The sequence below is a fragment of the Calidris pugnax genome, unplaced genomic scaffold (assembly GCF_001431845.1).
Source record: "Calidris pugnax isolate Ruff unplaced genomic scaffold, ASM143184v1 scaffold147, whole genome shotgun sequence".
NCBI classification, from domain to species: domain Eukaryota; kingdom Metazoa; phylum Chordata; class Aves; order Charadriiformes; family Scolopacidae; genus Calidris; species Calidris pugnax.
This window is the reverse complement of record NW_015092359.1, coordinates 6,822,432-6,838,413: the sequence shown is the minus strand read 5'-3', so window position 1 is coordinate 6,838,413 and position 15,982 is coordinate 6,822,432. Positions and strand designations below refer to the sequence as shown.

The window sequence follows — 15,982 nt, the reverse complement described above, 5'->3', positions numbered from 1 at the left end:
TGTGTAGTAAAACATTATAATATCTCAAAATTATAACATTCTAACATGCTATAACATCATAATATGGATAAAAGTTGTCAGAATGTGTCCATAATTTATTTTAATATATGCAGCCTTTTGCATATATATGTTGGGGAGGTATTTATGTTAAATCTGTTCGAACATTTCCTCATCCTGAATAATGTTCTAAACTCAGACCCGTTCAGTTCTCATATTTATTGATGTTATTATGAACCTCTACCTGAAGTTAACAGACATAAAAGGAATATTTATCCTAAGTATATTTCTCATACAGATAACTGTCTTAAGCAAAAATAAAAGGGAGATAATTAAACTTTCCCTCAGGATCAACCGTCTTTTCAACAACATTCAGAAAGAACATTCTCTTTGTCCACTGAGCTAGCATTTCACATCTTCTATAAAGAGCTATAAATCATCCTAATCAGCGCGTAATTACAAAGTATTTTCTCCCTAGGCTTGCTAGACAGTCAGCTTAAGATTCCATTATGTGCCTCATTTATTAACAGAGTGCTTTGTGCTATCTCTGGCACAATAAGAAGAAATAAATACCTTGTTCAACATTTTAAAAGCCAGCCAGAATGATCAAAATTATCAAAATTATCTTTGGATTATCCTTATATTAGGTTAATAAATATTAATAAATATTAACCTAATATTAATAAATATTAACAAAAAAAATTTTTAATACACTTTTGTAACTCCCAGACAAAATTCAGTAAACCCTTCATATGATTACCCTGTCTGAATGGCCTGTAGCTGTTGCCAGTAGTTTTCCTCTCTTCCAGTCCCAAATACACACTGTATTTTTGGCATCCAGTCCCACTGAAGCTAAGCGCTAAGGAAAAACAATAGTAATCCAGTTAGCAGAAAAGAAACTCAAAAATCAGTTTACTGTAGTTCAGATTATTATGTGTACAAATGGATTTTCCCACGTGTTTGAATTACGTTACCAAAGGCACTGTCAAGATATTCACACATCATTTACTCACTGGAGAGAGCACTGAAATGTCTAATCTTTTCTAAACCTCAGGTTATTCATTTCAGGCCACCAATGTCTCAAGTACAATTCTTATCATGAAAGATTTGAGGTGCTTGTTTCAGGTGCCCACTTCTCTATCATTTTGATCTACTAGCCTGATAAGAAAAGTGAATAGGAAATAAAGCTCTATTTCGAAATAAAATTTTGTTCATTATGCTCATTTTGTGGAGCTTTAGAATCAGAATTGGGTATACTCTTAATAATTGCCTTTCACATAACTTAGTATATAAAATCACTAATTAAAACAGCAAATAATTTTAATACATTTAAATCTCAATAACGCAAGAAAGAAAAAGAACAAAATAAAATGGAAGGGAAAATCTTCCTGTCTATGTTGAATTTATTAGATGGCAAAAAGTTCAGGTAGGTCTGATTTTTGGTTTCTTTGCACCCAAGTATTGACAATGACTACTTGAATAATTAAGGAAGAGAGGAGAGAAGGTGGATCAAATACATCTGGAACATATCCAGAAGATCAATGGTTATTGTGAAGGCTGTGGGTTTTTTCCCTGTCAATGACTGGATTAATTATGTTCAACTTGATGTAATTTCCATCAAAGTTTCCTATTAGGTGAGAGATCTTTCACTGTCAGACCAGAGATGGTAGAACTGGGTGTCATGATCTGTACCAGTGCAAAGACTAAGCTAGTGCAAAATGTATGGCAACTGTACAAAATGGATGGGACGCCAACGCATGTTGGATAGACATAAAATGGATATGTCCAACATGTATTATAAAAGGAATATGAGTTAACTTCCACCATGGGAAGAGGAGAGTGTATTTCCATAGAAAACAATCTTGTAGCTCAGCAACATGACTTTTGAAAACCAGCCATATCTGTTGTGTCCATACTGTCTGTCTCATGTTCTTCTCATTGTCCTGTCTAACAACTTCTTATCGTAAGAAATTAACAGTCCAATTGAAACTCCTAAGCATTTTGCCCTGTTATAAGAAAGCCTGCACTTCAAGAACATGCAATAAATGAAACTTTTTGCCTCACAGATCAGCAGATCTATCATCTGATCCAAATGGACATACGTTTCAGAAAGCACATTAACCAGATCTTTTCTTTGAAGATTTTCTTCAAGAAGATGACTTGCAAACTGAATATCTTCAACTGACTTTCCTTCAACTAAATGTATACTATTTTTTACTCAAGTTTTCAAGAGGAATATTGTTTAAAATCTGATGGTCTGTGATAATAGAAAAAGATACACAAGATATTTTTCATGGAACCTTCACTGATTCCAACTTTTTCTCACCTCTTCTATACTCTTCTCTTCACCATGGAAACCATGGCAGTACTTACAGTATCTTTTAGATTCATGATATGAACAACATCAGACCTGAACTGTAACTACCAGTCAGGAAATTATCATTAGTGGGATAGATGTGAAAGTACTAGGGGAAACTAAGAAATATTTTATATTTTCTTTTGACAGAGGCTACTGAGGAAAGTCTCCTGCTGGAAGAAAGGTAAACTGGTAAATGCTGAATTTCCTTTTTAGTTGAAACACACTTTTAGTCCTTCTTCTAGAAGAGAATTTGACAGAATTCTGTTCAGAATGTACAAAACTACCAGATGAAAAAATCTGCCACGGAGTTTAAGCATGTAATTAAACAATTACTTTTAATTCCAGACAGATTTAGAAGATCTGGCTAAAGAAGCCTACTGCTACCAAATGTCAAATTTAGAAATGTATGTATGTATTATGGCAGTGCCCTCCTCACTCCATTTAGAAAATACATATATATTTAGAAAGCACACAAAAAGGGTTCATCTAAAATAACTGAGAACAGAAATTGAACTGTATAGTATTGGTGAAATATATCAGTATAAAAGACATCAGCTTTGTAGGTAATTCTGTGAAGGGTAAATGTTAGTACTTTTAAGGAGAAACTGCAGTTAATTCCTTATTCATCAAAAGACATTTTTAATTATAGGCAAAGTAACAGCTCTTCATCAAACATTTCAACAGAGTGCAACATCCCTCCCACCAAATGTCATCTCCTGGTCAGACAGAAAAAGATAAAATATGTATTTTTAAATAGCAAGAGTTCTGCAAGATACTGAGCTCCCATCAGTACTTTTGAAACATCGTACTAATTACAAATAATGTACAAAATAGGAATTTTACTCAAAAGATATGTCTCCAAATTGAAAGCTATATTGAAGGTACATAAAATAAAGAAAGCATATAAGCTATCCCCTGACTTAAGCTGCATATTGATCTTCTCCATATATTATAAAAGATAACAAATCCTGTTTACTTTCCATTACCCAAGTTTGTGGCAAATTATGCCAGGGAAGCGCTGCAGAGACAACTAAGGTTTCTCTCCATGCAGTGTTAGCTGAAATCCAGCAGGAAGTAATATTCCAGAGCTAATTCATTTGAATGCCTGAACCAGACACCTCAGAGTTTCTGGTACAAGACCAGCTAATTAACTTGGCTAAAATATAGATGCACAGTCTCGCTATTTCAGGCCCCAGGGTAAATCCACATAGCGGAGCTGTGCAGCACTCACCACAGCAGCTATGCTTGGAACCAGAAACTGCGCGCAGCCCAGTGGGAGGAAGCCAAAGTGACTTTGTGGCAAAGCAGCAGAATGATCTGGGCTTTTCCTCAGTCTGCTTTGATTTAGAAAGTGGACAGCTGAGAGAGGTAGCAGAGAAAATACATTGCTTATTGCATCTATACCTTACACGACTCTGAATTTATTTGCATTTTGGACCTAAAATACAAATCTTTCTTGGATGTTTAAAGACATTCAATATAAAAGAATGAAAGGTATGCACTAGAAGGAAAGATGCAAGCAATGTATGTGAAGTCTCTTTCGTCCTATCACAAGCTCCCTTGGGTCCCTGGAACTGCTAGCAGCTCTGAATTCTAAATACTCAAAGTCTTTCTACCATGCCCTTTAATTTTGGCTCAGCACAGCAGCTTCTTCTGCAAAGCCAGAAAGAGCAGCAAAAAGCCAAGATACATTATCCATATTTATGTTTTCCAGCATTGATCTTTCTCCAGATATAAAAACATTCTGTGCAATTTTTTATTTCCAGAATAAACTGCAACTTCTCCAGCACTTCCAGAAACCGACCGTTACTGATCTGCAAGGTCAACATAACAATAAGTTCAGTTTTTAATTACAGCAAACACCCAAGCAGGATTTTCAGAGAAGCCTCCACCTTTTAACTCATACTGACCAGACTCTTTGGTGAGTCTTTATTACCGTTAGGTGCTTAAACAGATTTTTTAAAATGTTTATCCACCAGACTTCATAAAGTTAAAAATGAGAAAAAAAATAAGAATAGGTATTTCTGAATTAACACTATCTGAAAAAATATTATAGCATTAGAAGTTTTTTTCTGTTGATTTGAGGGTTTTCTTATCTGATTTTTTAATGCCACAATTCTCATGAACAACTTTTTCTTTAATTAGAATTGGTACAGGAGATTGCAGAGAAAATGGCTTTAGTTTAAGAAGACTGGAGGAAGATGGTTGAAAACTCAGCTTAAAATAGAAATCTAGCTCCAAATTTTAATGAGGAAATATAATCTATAGGGCTGTTCAGTAATTCAAGTTACCCAATGCTTTCTAAACGTGTTAAAGGCAATTGCTTATGTTGGTGTTCTTCATCGCAGACTAATCTTTAAACTGAATATACACAACATAATGCACAATAAAAACTACTTTTGCTTCATGTGAGAATACATTTTATGCATTGTATGACCAGTTCTGATCTCAGAAAAAGTAGTAAAAGCACTGTGTGGACAGTGGAAGAGTAGCTAGGTATATGATGATAAAGGACTTCTCAATAGACAGCTAACCATCTAGTACATGATTTTATGAAAATTATCTAAAGGTAGTTCTGCCCTATTGGGATGCAATTCTGAGGTACACAAGCAAATACAAAAAAAACAGTATGGATTTGTGCAAGACTCCAGTCCAATATCAGTTAATCTAAGCATTCCTAAAAATATTTTCACAACCAACTATAAAGTATGACCACAGTGTTATACCAGAAAACTCATTTTGACATCAATAATGACAAAATTACATAGATGGACATTTCTAAAACTACGAATGTGAAATATTTCTCAGGTTTACGCGAATCATAGATCTATTTTTGTCCTACTTCATTCACAACTGAATGTTTTTAATGGTTGGCCTTAAGGTGAAAAAAAAAAAAATAATCAATGAGTTTAGCTGTGAATAGCCCACCATTTACTGAGATTTTAAATTTTTTCTCAAAAATATCATATAATCATATAATCTAATAACGTTGTACAAATTCACACACACTGTGTCCTAACCCCATTATTCAATTAAATTGACTGTGCAGCCAATAAGACTCGCTTAGCAGTGAGATGTGAAAAAAGTTGCAGGATTGTGAGCATTCTGCCAGGAACTGATCTCCTTGGCCAGGAACTGATCTCCTTGAACAGCAGGCGACAAGTATGTGCTGAAACTATTACATTTGAATCACAGAGGGCCATTTCTTCTATGGATATTTGTCCAATGCCTCCACTGAACTTCAATGCTAGGTGTGACCTTCATCTCAAAAACATCTTCTTTGAAAGAGGTGTATTTGCAGTTCTTGCATTAAAAATTTAATTGCAATACAAGCTTCAATAATATAGCCATATACCTAAACATATAAAATACTTTAATATGCATATCTTTTAAACCGGAAACCAAACTAAATGCAAAACACAGAGAAAGAAGATATACAAACCTGGCCATCTGAATCAAAAGCTAAGCAGGCAACTCCATGTGTATGTGCATCCTTAAGAACAGACACAGTTTGTATGCGATAAGAATCCCACACGCAGATGTAAGGATCCTTCCCCACCTGCCCTGTAGCTACTAAAGTTTTATCCGGGTGAACTGCAAGGCTGAAAAAGAACACAGTTTAAGTTATAATACATTATCTGAATCAGCAAAATAGTATCAAATGTAAAAATTAAGCTAAAAATTAACTATTTGTTTTTGTTCTCACAAACTTTAGCTCATTTTGATTTATTGGAATGATTACATCAACTGTTTTCAAATCTCAGTCTATCCCGTTATTTACTTCAATCTTAAAATAATGTTTAACTGAGACTGACCTGGCTAGTGCAGAATGCAATTTATCAAGTAACAATATTTTTAACTGGAAAATTCAAGGAAAATGTAACCAGAGAATTTTTGAATACTTTTTATAAACTGCATGAACATGCAGTCATTTATCTTAGTCTTCCGTAGCTTTAGTGGATATAGTCAGTGGATGATCTTCTACAATTTATTCCTCTTTTACATAGCAAGTATTCTGAAACATGGACCTATGGCTGAATAATGGATATTTTTTCCCTATGAAAAATACAAGAAATCCCCTCATCTTTACATGTTTAAAGATGGTAGCCTCAGAAGAGACCAAGAAATAGTTTCTCCTATATTTGAAGAACAATGATATAGGTATTTTAAGATCTACTTTTAGTTACTGCTGCCTAAGGAGAAGTAAAATTTACTGTATTAGCTTACCTCCTTTTCTCTAACAGAAAATTAGAAATAGTACTTTGCACAAAAACTGACACATCAAGCAGTATTTCTACAACTTAAATCCAAGAAAGGTCCCAATGTTTCAAAAACTGTTTCCTGGTTTTCAGTGATTAACTCCACTGGTGTTCAGAAGACTTGCTTTGACCAATTCTTTCTTACGTATTTATTAAACACAGACTGCTCAACTTTTTTACTCTGTAGTATTTGTACAGAGGTAGCTATTGCAAGCTGCATTCTAATGCATGCTCTGTCAGCAGAATCAAGCTGTATTTCTGTTCACAGTCCTTCAGATAGGAAAATCTCCACAGTATCTTTCTCTCTCACCCCTGCTCAAGTATGAACACTAATAATTGCTTCCATTTTGTTGTTTTGGGAGCATTTCTCTTAGATGCCAAACATTTTCTGGAATCATGCAGTAGCATCATTAAAATAAAAGAAAAATTCCTGGTCACACGTAACAGATTTTCACTGTAACACAAAAGACAAAAGGCTGCCATTTAGTAAACTTCATCCCACGTTAACAAGAGGAATGTAGGCTATTGATATTGCAGTACCAGAAGTTGCTCTTTACCATTGCTCTGAGCAATTGTCAAGTTATCCTTCAACCCTTGAGGTATTCTCTTTGACAAAACCCAGAGGATGTAGTTTTAAAATCTAGCTTGGGGATGTTAATACTAAAAAACCCTCCCTAGAGCAATATGAATACAAAGTTTTACACTGGTATCCAGGAAACAAATTTGAACAATGCCTGAGTACATGAGCTACAGACAGAATAAGGAAAAATATCCTACTAATAAATTGACATTCAACAGGTAGGTGGCTTAGGGCAGCTGAATGTTTCTTCTATCCCGGGAGCAGATAATACTAATTTTTAAGAAGAATTCATCAAAAAACTGGAGGAAGTTTTAAAACCTTATGTATTCAACTTTTTTTAGTGTTAAAGAAAAATTTGCACAAAAAGAACAGTTTCAGCACATGCCCAATACAACTGTTTTATCTGCTCCCACTCATGCCTCCTTTCCTGCATAGACTTGGATTCTACATTATACTGTGGGTCAACTAGTTCATCTCAAAACTAAACCCGTACAGGGAATAAGGGATGACTCCACCACATTTAAGCTGTAACACCAGTAATTAAGTTAGAATATTTTTCTTCAATATTAAAAACCAGATGGAAAATATTAATTGGGCTAATCGAGCTCACTGCTAGGACAGAACTGCAGCTTAATTACATCTACCACTGTTTTGCACAGTTTGGTTTTCACATACTAGAACTTCCTATTTTACATTTTGTATTTCCATTCCTGGATATAAGGTTAAGGAGAAGAACATATTTCCTACAACATAAATATGTCTGTACTGAACGTATCTGTTATTCTTTTTATCCTTTTTGACACATTAAGTCAACTAGTGGGGGAACTAAAATTAGGAACTAATATAAATTTTTGGCACCTAAATAAGTAGTCTGATTTTTCAGAACCACTAAGGACATTCATCTCCTGCTAACAGCCTTTACAATGCACTATAGCTGCCTACGTTCAATCTGGCTGTTAGATAACCAAGTGCCTATTTTTGGCAGAAAAACAGTGGGTTACAGAGCAAGGAAATGGAGTCCAATCTCAAGAACAAATCTTGGTGACTGTTTGATATATGATTTACATGTTTGTTATGAATTAAAGTATAAAAATTGCATGTGCAACTATAAAATACATACGCAATATGAGTCTGACATGGTTTGGGCTGGGATGGAGTTAATTTTCTTGCTCGCAGCTGGTGCAGTGCTATGGTTTGGATCTGGGATGAGAAATACTGTGGATAGAGCACTAATGGTTTTGGCTGTTGGTAAGCACCCCTGGCCTGTTTCTGCTCCTCACACTACCCTGCTGGCGAGTGGGCTGGGAGGCAACACAGCTGGGACAGCTGACCCCGACTGACCAAAGGGATGCCCCGTGCCACATGAGGTCATGCTCAGTATATAAACCTGGGGGGAGAAGAAGGAAGCAGAGGGACATTAAGAATTATGGCATTTGTCTTCCCAAGTAACCATCATGCGTGATGGACCTCTGCTTTCCTGGAGATGACTGAATATCTCACTGCCCCCCGATGGGAAGCAGTGAATTAATTTCTTGTTTTGCTTTGTCTGTACGTGCGGCTTTTGCTCTGACTATTAAACTGTCTTTAATTCTACCCACGAGTTTTTTTCTTTTACTTTTCTGATTCTCTCCCCCATTGCAACTGTGGGGAGAGAGCGAGTGGCTGCGTGGTCCCAGCTGCCAGCTGGGGTTAAACTGTGACAAGGTCACTTGGTGGCTTCAGATTGTAAGATTTCCTGCTGGGACAGGTTCTGTCCCCTTTCCCTGCCTTTTAAAATAAGTATAAACTTCACTGCTTTTGTTTTGAACTATTAGGTGCATTTCTTCAACCTTTCTAAGCAAACATCCTACCTTACATCTAAAGCACTTATAATGATACCACATCACTATTTGCACCACTGGGAAATACTGAAATCCTGTGATAAACAGTGCAATATAAAAAATTATTAGAATAGATTCAAACAACAGCGATTTATAGTATAGAAAAATATTATTAGGGAATTCCTATTTCTTCCAACAGGAAGAACATCTAGAAATACAAAAGTCTTTATTATCAAACCAGACAATCTTCTGCACGTCACGGGCAACAGGTCTGCAGAGAGCTTCTAGAGATGCATTAGGGTACGTCAGAGCTGTTCGACCAAAGCAAATGGCTGGATTACTGAAGGCTTAGCATCTCTGAACAAGTCATGAATTTCTTCACTCCCACACTTCCTTCCACACAACTTTACCCCCCAAAGCTCGCACTCCCTTGCTCTGCTCATCCAACCCGAGTTTGCACACTCTTACTGGTGGATGTACATTTGCAGGCCTATTCTCAGTATTGAGAATACGTAACAGTTCCAGTACCTAATAACAAAAATAAATAAAACTGGGGGAAAAAATAATCAAGATTTATCTCTTAAATTGATAACATTTCTCTTAAATGCAAGTCAGATAGTTCCCATGCTTTTCCCATAAGCACAGTACACGAATTATACTAGCAAAGGCTTTACTATCAATGAGCAGTGAGAGCAAGGCTGCTCCATGAGGAAAGACAAACAGGGAATGGAGGGCAGCCACAGCACATGCAGTGCCCTCCCTGACCGTGGTACAGTCCCATCAGATCTAAGCGTCTGGGCAGAAGAAATTTCACAGGAAAACCTCTCTTTGCTTTACAGGTTTGTGGGAAAAGGAACTGGATGCTCGTTTGCTAAAGAGTTGGGGTGGAAATGGAAAGGATAAAAGTAGCAGCAATTGCTCCTGGTACTGCTTGCTGGTAGTGGCACTCACCTCCCCACACGACTTGACTTTTTCTCTGTGGGAACACTAACAGGAGCAGATGCACACACATGTAGGAGACAGAGCTCAACTGCTTTGGAAGTGCATGTTCCCTTCCTTCCAGGGAAGGCAATAAAAGCAAGAGGATTCCTGGCAGTCTGCTGTTCCGAGCAGCTGAATGCTTCTGTGTATGCATAAAAAGCTGTGAATTCCAAAAGCACTGATGTGTTTGCAAAAAATGTCATTAATAAAAGTGCCTCAATGGACACTTCTTTTAAGCAAACAATTCATGCATGATGAACCAATAAACTTTAGGTAATATTCTAATATTACACCTTATTAGTTCTATTAGTAATAGTTCTTACTAGTTCTATTAGGAAGAAGAAATTTCAGGGAACATTTCCTTTTCCTTCCTTCCAAGATCAGCAATTCTGAATCTAGCATCCAAGGCTGGAACCCTATTAGGACAATTAAAGATGCCAGTCGTGTCCTGGCAGGGCCTGATGAAATGCTTTATAAAAGTCATTAGTGGATCCATATGGTCTGGGAGCCTTGCCAGATGCTAAACTCTTACCACCTCTGCAATTTCTGTTGCAATAATATCCCACCCCAATATTTTCTATTTCTTTTATAACCACATTAGAATTTCAAGGGACTGAAAGTATGTGTTTCTTGTCTATATTGTATTTTTTTGGTTTTCTGTAACAGGTGCCATACACTCATATACATATAATACAGAATTCAGGTTTAAAACTGAGATGGAATCAAGTAGAAAAGTTCAGATATGGAATGCAAACTACTTCAAGTAATTTAATTGAATGTTAAATTGTTTAATTGAATATTACAATTTATGGGTTTAAATTGTTCCTAAACTGTGGATGAAACCATTTTTTCTTTGCAAAGAACCAGAGAATTACAGGTGCTAGTAAGAATGGATGACTGGGAAGAACAAAAAGGGGTGAGGAAATTGGTGACAGTTGAGGAAGAGAAGAGCTCAGGGTGGGTTTAATGACACATCTTCCTGAACATCAAAAGCAGTTATAGAGAAGGTGGAGTTACTCTTTTCACAAGGATGCATGGTGGAAGGACAAAAGGCAAGAGATACATCTTGCCTCATGGGAAATTCTGTCTGGATACAAGAAAAACATTCTTCACCATAAGAAAAATTAAAGATTGGGATAGGTTGCCTAGAGAAGTAGTAAAATCCCCCTTGCTGGAGATGATTCAAGACTTACTTGGCTTGACAGGACCCTGGATAACCTAACTTAAGGCCGTGCTCTCAAGAGAAAGTTGGACTAGATGATCTCCAGAGTCCCCTTCCAAAGTAGACTTTCTGATGATTCCAAATACTGAAATACATCAAGAAAGTCTATAGGAATCAAAGTAAAAATGCATTTTGGCTCACAGCAGTTCACTTGCATTAGATAATTGCTCCTTGATCCTGCAAAAAGAAAGTAACTCCTGTTATCTTTAATACATACACACGGAATTGACAGGTTCATTGAGATCTTGAAATGGGTGTATTAGACAAAGAAACAGAAGTTTAAAACTCACTATTCTGGGTTGTTTCAATATATCACTCCACTATCCTATTTATCAGGGAGTCAAAACACTTTCACGCAGCAGCCAAAGGCTGAACATTTGCTTTTATAGTTTTGAGTGTATAGTTGTTCAAGGTATGTTTTCTATTTATAAATGCCATGGTAAAATGAATGTTTTTATAACCATAAAACCATATTATATAACCATATTTTATATATGTATATAACCTACTAAATATTCTTTGATTAACAGGAATCAAGCAACTACATTCTTCACACCAACTAAAAGTAGTTTCCAGAGCATCCCACCTGACAAACAAGAATTGATTTTTGAAAGAGGAAGTAAACATCTACAATTCTGAATGAAGTCAATGCAGACTGTGATTGAAAATCACTGTGTTAGATGGACTTGTCATCCATCTCTTGACAATGCAATTCATTCTCAGCGCTAGGGCCATTTTGCACCTTAAAGAAGCATACAAATTTGATGCTATCCTAAAATAACTCTAGATAGTTAGACACTGATAAATTATTTCCTACTTCAAATCCATCCTGTTTTAAATTTTAAATTTGGAATAACTTCCATGTTTAGACAAACCTCTACAGAATTATGCAGTTTTATGTAACACAAGGATAATAAAGACTTGGGGAGAAGTGTGAGGTAAATTTAAAATCAAATTCCATAGCAATGCAGATACTGTCTGTATATGATTAATTCTATTCAGAAATAAATCAAAGAATTTATGCTTTCTTGGTCAAAATCTGCTACAAACCATACAGTTTAACAGAACAGAGAACACAGCGGGTCTTTCGTCAGAATTTAGGTCAAACTTGTTGCAAAGTACTCAGGGCACTGACTGTGCTATGCTTGAATGACAGATAAATAACACAGCTATGTTTTTTCTTAAGACTTTTTCTCTGTTGCAAAAAATATCTCTGAAGAAAAAAAAATATTTCCAAGAAGCTCCAAGCCTGCCCTGAAATAGGTCATTACGTGCCAGTAGGTATTTTCTTCTTGGTTGCCTCCTTCTGCTCCACACCATTATTTCTCAGTCTGGAAAGAAGTCACACTTTGAAGATCCTGACAGGCCAGCAGGCGTGTATGAAGACCAGGGATCTTTTTCAGCTACATTTTACTGCTCACACAGTGCCAAGGACGGACCCATCTTCAGATGCCAGTGAAGAATGCACTCTTTCAGGAACTCCTCATTTCACAAAACAAAAGGAGTTTCTATTCTCAGTTGCGGGGTCAAAAGGGAGACTATAACTCATTGTACAGACAGAACAATATTATTAGCAAAATAAGGCAAGATGCAGCCTGATCCCCATTTCTGAACACAACACAAAATGTAACCAAGCCTAATTAAAAGGAGCAATGGAATAATGACCAGCAGCTAAGTGGAAGCAAACACAAGGACCTACAGCAACAAGGGAAAACCAGGAAGGGAAGTGGAGCTAGGAAAAAGAAAGGGGAAAAGGGAAAGACCAAAGTAACCTGCACAAAACCCTCTAGATCATGCTGTAAAAATGGAGAGGAATTTTAGGAAGAAAACTCCAGGAATTTGACAGTCTAATTCTACATATAATCTCCTCCCAGGTAACTTCTGAAACACCGCAACTCATAACTTCATTATCTCTTGATAATGAAGGGGATTGCCACTCATGCACACACGCAGCTCCCAACCCTTTGCTCTTCCAGTGCAGGCAGTAAGGAGCTGGCAGGTAGATCACCCACCAGGATGACCGGTTTAATCTGGCATGTACCCCAGTGCAGGTGATGGAGGCTATGGGAGTGCACTCCAGGCATAGGAAACAAGTCTCACCGGGAGAATTGAGACAACAGCTCTGATACATGCAGACTCTCTACGTGTGCATATACATGCGTGTATAATACAATTAATGCACACATGCTTACAATTTAATTGCTTTTTACACGTGTGAACATACAGCTGTAAGAATACCCTCCCAGGTAACTTCTGAAACACCGCAACTATCACTAAAGGAAAAATCAATCTCTTGATAATGAAGGGGATTGCCACTCATGCACACACGCAGCTCCCAACCCTTTGCTCTTCCAGTGCAGGCAGTAAGGAGCTGGCAGGTAGATCACCCACCAGGATGACCGGTTTAATCTGGCATGTACCCCAGTGCAGGTGATGGAGGCTATGGGAGTGCACTCCAGGCATAGGAAACAAGTCTCACCGGGAGAATTGAGACAACAGCTCTGATACATGCAGACTCTCTACGTGTGCATATACATGCGTGTATAATACAATTAATGCACACATGCTTACAATTTAATTGCTTTTTACACGTGTGAACATACAGCTGTAAGAATACCTTTAAATCACAGAATCACAGAATCTTAGTGGTTGGAAGGGACCTCCGAGATCATCGAGTCCAACCACATTAAAAAAAAAACAAAAACAAAACAACAAAAAAAGAAAAAACAAAAAACCACCCCAAAAAACCCCAACAAACCCAAAAACACCACCCACCAACTAAACCCCACACCCACAACCCCACACACTACACCCCACCAACAAACCAATAATCTTGGGCACTAGAGCATGCCCTGAAGAGCCATGTCTACACGTTTCTTAAATCCCTCCAGGGATGGTGACTCCACCACCTCCCTGGGCAGGCTGTTCCAGTGCCTGACCACTCTTTCAGTAAAGTAATTCTTCCTAATATCTAACCTGAATCTCCCCTGCCGCAGCTTCAGACCATTTCCTTTGCTCCTGTCATTATTCCCTTGGGAGAAGAGACCAACCCCCACCTCTCTACAACCTCCTTTCAGGGAGTTGTAGATGGCAATGAGGTCTCCCCTCAGCCTCCTCTTCTCCAAACTAAACATGCCCAGTTTATACAATATACAAAATATTGCCACCCACTTATTGCAAACTCAAGTACAGAAAAAAAATTGCCCTGAGAAAATAAGAATATAAATGTTGAAAACACCACTGGGTAAGGGCAATGACAAAATTTTCATTTACTGGCTTGCTTTTTATATGGTAATATCTTGCTTATTCATAGTACAGAACAGCATAGGCATATAGAAATATGCTTTTAAGACCATCTGGCAAATAAGGCATTTTTTGTGTCTAAGTATTCTACTGCTTGCTTTCCCCTTCCATATTCCATATGTAGGAAGAAGAGTGATACAGTTAGAAGTTCTAGCATTTATCCATCATTCTGCACTGGCTTCCTACCTAGAACAAGTCATTGCAGGCTAACTTTCTCAGCAGCAATTTCCGAATTTGGTGGTCTGTCTCAGACAGCTACCATCTGGTTGTCAGAGGAAGTAAACACCTACAGTTCTGAATGAAGTCATTGACGACTGTGACTGAAAATCACCCTGTTTGGCTTGGCACTCATAACTGGTCCTGGCCACAAACTGACAAAGTTTAATAATTTATGAAGTGGCTGTGCAGCTCAGCTGTGCTTAGTAAAGGTCTGCGAAGCACACACATCTATAGCTGTTGTTATGTTGAAGTACACTTAAAAGTGTCCTGGGAACGCAAGGGGCATTTTGGCAAGGATATTATCACAGAATCACAGAATTGTAGTGGTTGGAAGGGACCTCAGAGATCATCGAGTCCAACCAACAACAACAAAAACAAACAAACAAACAAAAAAAACCCAAAAAACAAAACAAGAATTCAGGCTGATTAGCATTATTGTTGTTGAAAACCTCTATCGAAAAGTGACTTGGAAAAGATAACGTAAGTGATTCAAAAGGATGATTTCATGTCTCTTCCCAGTGGCCTTACCAGTGTCCAGGCATTGAAATAATCTCTATCTGTTGTTGGAAAAACTGGGGGAAAAGAAAATAAAAATCATGTTATTTCAACACCATAAATGGCTCCCCAAGGCATTAAAATACATAAACACAACTACAAGAAATGCAAATATTAGAACCAGGGCTCACCACTCATTTATAAATGAAGATAAATCAGTTGTATGCAATAAACCGAGATTAACTTGATGCCTGAAGCATGTTCTATATTAGAGGTTTCCACATGCTCACACGTAGGTGGGTTGTCTTTTTTTCTTTTATTTTCTTCTTTTTGTGTTGTTAAATAAAAAGGAATTTATTATTTTAACCTGATCCCAGATGATTCTTTTATTTTCTCTCTTCTTTTTTCTTTCCCTTCTCTGCTTTTTTGTACAGAGTGTTTGGTAAATAGAAAGAAGTGCTTTCGACATTGGGTGACAGTATGTTATCTACATTCCCACTGTTTGTTCTACCTTTTGTTGCAGAAAGAATAAAGTCTGGGCAACTTGTGCTTGTACATCAGTTTCTTTGCACTCCTCTGTACTGTAGGACCTAATTATATTTTAACACTGCATTTACTCCATTTGCCTGGAGAATTATTTCAAATAAACTGACAGACCTATTGTGTTGTGACATCATAGTAACGCTTTTTGTGGTGTTGTTTTGGGGTTTTGTTTGTGGCTTTGTTTTTTGGTTTGGTGGGTTTTTT

At 37.1% G+C, this 15,982-nt stretch overlaps 1 protein-coding gene across 1 annotated transcript in view; it reads right to left on the bottom strand.

The window, feature by feature from the left end:
• EML6 (echinoderm microtubule associated protein like 6) overlaps positions 1-15,982 on the bottom strand; it is a 132,965-nt gene that overhangs the window by 87,027 nt on the left and 29,956 nt on the right. Inside the window, exons 2-3 of the mRNA XM_014962408.1 lie at positions 5,799-5,958; positions 758-856 (exon numbers count right to left, since the gene is read on the bottom strand). Coding sequence (XP_014817894.1) covers positions 758-856; positions 5,799-5,958 — 259 coding nt within the window. The remainder of the gene's footprint in view (positions 1-757; positions 857-5,798; positions 5,959-15,982) is intronic.